Source organism: Talpa europaea, assembly GCF_964194135.1.
Source record: "Talpa europaea genome assembly, chromosome: 2".
Classification (NCBI taxonomy): Eukaryota; Metazoa; Chordata; class Mammalia; order Eulipotyphla; family Talpidae; genus Talpa; species Talpa europaea.
In genome coordinates, this window is record NC_140068.1 from 135435948 (window position 1) to 135443414 (window position 7467).

The 7467-nt window shown below is 37.3% G+C and overlaps 1 protein-coding gene across 1 annotated transcript; it reads right to left on the minus strand.

The window, feature by feature from the left end:
- Window positions 1-1761: 1761 nt before the first annotated feature.
- LOC311167466 (olfactory receptor 2G3-like) lies at window positions 1762-2712 on the minus strand (the record flags this gene model as incomplete). Its single annotated transcript, XM_084228486.1, has 1 exon — window positions 1762-2712. One exon carries the CDS (start codon window positions 2710-2712, stop codon window positions 1762-1764), a length of 951 nt encoding a protein of 316 aa, XP_084084612.1.
- Window positions 2713-7467: the final 4755 nt, after the last annotated feature.

Here is a 7467-nt window from a genome sequence, read left to right on the forward strand (position 1 = left end):
ATTAAGGAGTGGAGAGGGTGACCACAGACCTTCACAACCCTCAGGTTCAGCTTCCAAATACTTTGTAGATGGAAGGACACAGAAAGGGCACTGACTTGCAGGTAGGATTTTCGGTCACTGAAATGGGTACTTGTAGAGAAGTGGAGTCATTTATTCTCCAGCATAGAAATCTCCAGATGTTGGAGTTGAAGGTAGTTGCCAGTCATATAAAGTTAAAAAAATGGTGAGGAAACAACAAATTGCTAAATTTTTGTTTTGTCAAGTAAGAGCATCAATCCTTTCAAATAAATTACTATCTACCACCACCATCATTCAATAAAATAAAGATAGCATAAAGCAATTTGCAAGTAGATAGTATTAAATAAGGAATAACTTTTTCAATCAACATTAGGAGAAACTTCTTATTTTACTCCTTTTTCTGGATTGTTGAAAAAAAATACTCTAAGACCCTGAATTCTGTTCTGACTTTTGGGATATTTGAAAACTACTGATTTAAAAGCATCAATAATTAAGCATTATATCAACCCTCTTTACATGCCAATCAGGAAGAAAATGAGTTAAAATCAAGAAAATGTTGTGAGTTTTCTGATTGGAGACATTCAAAGTCTCTCTAGTCTCTCCAAGTGATTGTCAAACTTCAGTCTGATCACCAAACTCCTAATTAAGCCACATAACAGTAAACTTTAAGGTACCATAACAAGGAGACCCCCACATACAGTAATTTAATTATTATTAAATACATAGAAACTTTATTCCTGCAATAATATAGGGACTTTGCTTTTTTGATGGGGTTGTTCTGTTTCCACCAAACTATCCAATTCCCTCTGAAGGCTCTTGTCAAAGCTAGGTACACTTCACATTCACTTTCTTGTCATGAGGAAGAGGGAGGAAAGTGAGATCAAGTGACTTCCTATTGGACAAACAACCCAGAAATTGCAGATTTTACTTCCCTGGCACTTGTTTGTGAAGGTCAAACTGGGAAATCTAATTTTCAGCCTGGTGGCCCAATGGAAGTTAAAACTGTTGGCCGAGCTTAGTCCCTACCACAGAGGTTCCTCAGGCAGTATCATGTGAATGAATGCCAGTTATTATTAATAAAGGTGGGAAGTCTGCAAATAAAAAATATGTCCAGTGTAGTTCTCCTAGAAGAGATGCCCTTAATGCTTTATAGATATCTATTACTGTATTTATCACATTTTCTAATTACACATATGTTTATGTGCATTCCCTCTTTAGTTTTAAAACTTACAAGTAGGCCTCCCCTGGTGGCGCAGGAGGTTGAGCATAGCACTGTGAAGCTGTCCGCAGCCTCAGCAGTGCCTGCTCAATCCCTGCTGGCCAGAGAGGGTCCTACGTGGCGTGGCAGAACTCTCCTATAGTGCCCACTGCTACCCTCAGCAGCGTATTTCATCAGTCTGTCTGTTCTGTTCCCCATTCTGTCTCTGGTGAATCCTCTCACCCTCCCACGCATCTGGCCTGTACCCAGTTCTTGTATAAATAAATAAATAAATAAATAAATAAATCTTTAAAAAAACTTACAAGTGGCCAATGGTTGGAACTCTTGGATAGACTTTTAATTATGTATTTTGATCTCTACTTATCTCTTTCCTTCTTATTTTTCTGCTGCTTATTTACAAAACCAGTACCTATAGCAAATCTTGGTCTATGTTAACACCCAGGAAATGTTCTTTGAATAAAAAAATCATTTTCTAAAGTTAATGATCAATATTAGCTCTCTATGCTCTGATTTTTACATCTATCTCATGACTTTTCTGACAATTTCCCTACACACAGCATTCTCTTTACTGCATTCTTTACATCTTTGTTTCTTAAAGAGTAGATCAGAGGGTTAAGGCCAGGTGTAATGATTGTATAAAAGAGAGTAATGAACTTCCCCTCATTTTGGGATGTGCTATTATTTTTCTGTGGCTTCAGGTACACAGAAATGAGTGTTCCATAAAACAGAGTCACCACTGTGAGGTGGGAACCACATGTGTTGAAGATCTTATGCCATCTTGATGCTGACTTGATCCTCATCACAGCATGAGTGATAACTCCATAAGAGGTAAGAATAAGTGATAGAGGTAATAGGAGAAATATGACTGAAAGAGCAGAGAAAACACTCTGGATTACTTTTGAATAGATACAAGCCATCTTGAACAAATCTGTTATCTCACAGAAAAAATTATCTATATCTCTGTTCCCACATCTTGGCAACTGCAAAGTCAAGGAGCAAAGAATTAAGGCAGCGCCAAGACCACCTAACCAGGAAACCACCACCATCTTCCGGCAGAGCTGAGGGTGCATGATCACTGTGTAGTGAAGAGGTTGACACACAGCGGCATAGCGGTCATAGGCCATCACAGCCAAGAGGAGACATTCTGTGGCTCCCATTTCAAGGGAAAAGTAGGATTGAAACATACAACCTCCATATGTAATAGACTTTTTTGGACTCCAAAGGTTTAGCAACATCTGAGGGACGATGCTAGTTGTATAACAGAGATCCACAAAAGACAAATTGGATAAGAAGAAATACATAGGCGTATGGAGGTGGGAATCTAAGTTAGACACAACAATAATGGTGGTGTTTCCTACCAGAGTCACTAGGTAGGAGATAAAGACCGCCCCAGATATGATGCCTTCCAACTGGGGCCAGTCGGAAAATCCCAGAAGGATGAAGTCTGTTGTGGAACTTTCATTGCTTGTGTCCATTGTTCCTTGTGAAAGGCTAGAAAACAAGCATGATAACAAAAAATTCCATCAGTGTCAGGTGGAGATAAAGACCTGTGAGGGCTGCCATGGGAATCCAAAACTTGCTCACTGTCTTGCTTTCTCTGTGACTCCTTTCTCTCGGTCTCCTTTAACATTTCCCCTTTGTTCAATGCCAAAAGTCTCTCTATATTTAATCAAATCTAGATTTAATATAAATCTAAATATTTAAATAATATATTAAATCCAATCACAGTAAATTGTAAATCATTGAAAAAGCTTCCTATTTTATGCTACTCATGATTCTAAATACTATGATTAACTAATAAATTCATTAAATTATTTTCAGTGTTATATTATATTTAAATTTTTAAATTTGTTATATTTGTTATATTATTTTAAGGACTTGTCCCTGCTTAAAACTGTGATCTAAGCATCGCATGTAATATCAGGATAATGTTTTCCCTTATCAAAGGTGTTGAGGTAAAAAGTAAAATGGCACATTCCACCATTTGATCATAGAACCACTTTCCATATTCAATCCAAATTCTACTTCCATCTATTATAATCATAATCATTACCATTAACACAATCAAACTCCTCCTCCTCTTTCTTTCTTGTCAATATTGCAGACACTTATTTTGTATCATTTTTTTATGTCCACTACTATACTGGCCTTTTATTTTGGGGACATGTTTTTTTTTTGTTGTTGTTGTTGTTGCCAGTAAGTATAGTCTTTTCTTTATTATTAATCTCTATTTACATGTACACAAGCTACAAATTTCTTGAATATCTCTTGTGATTTCAGCACATCATCTAAAGCCTAACTGATTTATTGCAGAATTAAAAATTGAACTAAATATAAACCATTAGGTCATTATAAAAATGTAGCAACTACCTATGTAGCTCCTACTCACCTGGTCATTCAACAAAATTAGCAGCCAGGTAATTCCAAAGAGCAGCTCATCAAACAACCAATGAGTTGCTTTAACCCATGGAATTCACGAATTACTTAAGAAGATCTTCTGGTTGTTTTGGAACCCCATAGCTAAAATCATAATTTTGACTCTAAAAAAACACAGATAAGGGATAAAATGACATCAATCTCAATATGTAAAGTTATATATAATATGATTAGTTAGATGAAAGGTTTGATGTCTGAACTATATTATATTTTCAAAATAATGTTTTGTTGAGGTAACATTGCATTATAACATTTTATAAATTCAAGTGTGCATCATGAAAAATCAAAATCTGTATATATAAAAATCTACAAAGAGTTGATGAGACATATGAAATTCAAAACTACAATGAGATACCATCTCACACCAGTGAGAATGGCACATATTAAAAATAAAAACTAGCAACAACAAATGTTGGCGAGGTTGTGGAGAAAAAGGAACTCTCCTGCACTGCTGGTGGGAGTGCAAACGGATCCAACCACTATGGAGAGCTGTGTGGAGATTTCTTGAACTACTAAACATAGAGCTTCCATATGATCCAGCAATTCCACTCCTAGGTATTTACCCAAATGACACAGAAACAGTAATTCCAAAGGGTACCTGCACCCCTATGTTTATAGCAACACTATTTACAATAGCTAAGCTATGGAAGCAACCCAAATGCCCAAAAAGAGATGACTGGATCAAGAATATGTGGTATATATACACCATGGAATATTACTCAGCATTCAAAAAAGATAAACACATGCAGTTTGCAGCAACATGGATGGAGTTAGAAGGGATCATGCTCAGTGAAATTAAGTCAGAAGGAAAAAGAAAAATACCAGATGGTCTCACTCATAGCAGGAATTTAGAAAACCTAAATAAGAGACCAGTAAAAAGACTAATCAATACAAAGTAAAATTCGAAATCAACAAGCAACTATAAACCAGAAACACACTATGGGGGGGCGGGGGAGAGGAAGGGAGGGATAGGGAAAGGAAGGACTAGGGTCAAAATAAGGGGGGTGCAAGTGTGTGGGGAATATAACCAAAATGAAAATGCATACATTGTGCAAAGATGAAAAAAGATGTAAGAATTATATAAAATAAAATATTTAAATAAAAATGTATATATATATTATAGTAACTTCACCATTAGTAGTTCTGTTTTTTTTCTGTTTTCCATCCAATTGCCTGTTTTTACCTGATTTACTCATTCCCTTTTCCCTATTGGTAACTACTAACTTATTCTTTTTGTCTAAAAGTTAATTTTTGTATTCTATAATTTTTATGTGCATTAATATATGTGTATAATTTCTGAACCTGAACTTCAGATCTAGGATACTTTACATCTATAGCATCATTGTGGCCAAGTAATACACTTATTTGTTACATTTATAGTGAATTAAGAAAAAATAAATTACTCACAATATATCAGTTATAAGCATTATGGTTAGAACATGACAATGTTATTGTCATGAAGACTCAACTTTTATTACCAAGTCTTATGAGACAGAGATGTAGTTTCTCTCAAGACATGTAGTAATTTAATTAAATTAATGAGAGTCCAGTCTTCACATAGCAGGAGGAAAATAAGTGAAGCCAGTTGAAGGCTCAGGGGCACAGGTTCAGGACTCTAATAACTGGGGACAAATTCCAGCTTTACACTAGGAAGCAGTATGCCCTTGAGGAACCATTTAGCCTGTTTGTAGATCTTTTTCTTTATATGTTATTTTAAGATAATACTTCCTGGTGGGAAAGATGTGAAGCTTAATATTTGTGAAAACATTTGGATCTGTGGTAAGTTCACATTTATTTCTTAAAAATAAAACACCTCCCTAGCTATGATTTCCTTTCATTGATGCTTCTCACTTACTTTGTATGCTGAGCTCGACGATGTGTCTTTCTAACACCCAGGCACTATCTCTTTCTTCTTATTCTGTAAAAACAGTGTAAGTCAATCCCAAATAATTTTATTGTAGAACCCTCCTAGTTTTGTTATAAATTAAAATATTGATGCAGAGAAAAATGAGTAAATTTGGATGAAAAGGTGCATATTATTGTAACTAACACTCAGGTCAAGAATTACAACATTGCCCACCACTTAGGAGCTTCCCTTAGTGCCTCACCCCAATTACAACCCTTCCCCATCCTCCAAGTATCCACTCTCCTGATTTACAGAGTTCACCTCCTTGTATTTTATTTTTTTAAATGATTATTTATATAAGTACTGGGGTACAGGTCAGAGGCACGGGGGCGGGGGTGGGGAAGGTGAGATGATTCACCAGAGAAAGAGCAGGGAGCAAAACAGGTAGAAGGACCAAAATACACTGCTGAGGGGAGCAGCAGCCAAGACAGGAGAGGTCTGCCATGCCATGTGGGAATCCCCCTGGCCGGCTGGGAATCGAAACCATGCTGCTGAGGCTGCAGACAGCTTCACAGCACTGCGCTCAATCCGCTGCGCCACTGGGGAGGCCCACTTCCTTGTATTTCAATAGCTAATTAGCCAGAGTGCATTTCTAAACAATACAGTTAGTTTGGCTCATTAACATGTTTATGACTTTTAATCTCTTTTATTATAGGGATCTATTCTCCAATACACTGTTAGAACTTGGTTCTCAGACCCAGGGCCTAGACCACTGGCAGCCGCTACTGACACTGCAGGGTCTTAAATTTAAAAGTGGATGTGAAGCTATGAGTATCCCCATGAGAATGAACAATGATGTAATATATATATATATATATATATATATATATATAATTGATGGTTAAAATGAAAAAAAATTAAAAGTGAGTGTGATATTGAAAATGAGACTTAGAGCTTATGCTAAAAAAAAAAAATAGGTGTTCAGGGCCTTCCCGGTGGTGCAGCGGTTGAGCGCTGGGTTGCAAAGCTGCCCACAGCCTCTGCAGCGCCGGTTCGATCCCCAGCTGCTCCCCGGCCACTGGAGGAGGGTCCCACATGGCGCACAGACCTCTCCTGCCGCCCGCTGCTCCCCTTAGCAGTGTACTTCGGTCCTGCCTGGTCTGCTCCCCGCTCTGGCTCTGGTGAATTCTCTCACCCTCCCCGTGCTTCTGACTGTACCAGTGCTTGTATAAATAAATAAATAAATCTTTAAAAAAAATTTTAAAAAATAGATGTTCATAAAGAGGCTTGTTACATTTAATTGCACTTAGTTTTTCATATTTCATGATATGGACACAATTTCCAATATCAGGATAATTTTACTGTTACTATCTTCAGTGACAAAATAAGATAAATGGACCAAACATATTTAAGCATAACTTGAGTCTATGTACTTACAGAAAGAAAAGTGGAAAGAAAACCTCACAGTTGTCTAACATTATGTATTTTTATTAACTGCAAATTTCTACATAGTGGTGTGGTCCCACAAAGTCCAAGCAGAAAGAAACTATATGGAAATAGGCAAGACCCCAGCCTCTGGAGTCAGACAAGCTGAGGTAATAGTAGAGCAAAACCCAGCCATTATTTCCTCACTGTGTGAATTAGAACAAACAACTTAAATCCTTCAGTCTCAGTTTTCTGATCTGCAAATAATAATTCTAATATCACCTGCTTTTTAAGATGGCTCTAAGGAAGATTAAATGTGATATTAAATATAAACTATTATTGTGCCTCCCTGGTGGTGCAAGGGGTTGATCACAGAGCTTTGAAGCTGCCGCAGCCTCTGCAGCATGAGTTCAATCCCCTGCCAGCCAGGAAGATACCCACATGGCACAGCAGCCCTCTCCTGACTCACCTGCTGCTCCCCTCACCAGTGTTTTCAATCGATCTGTCTGTTCTGCTCCCCACT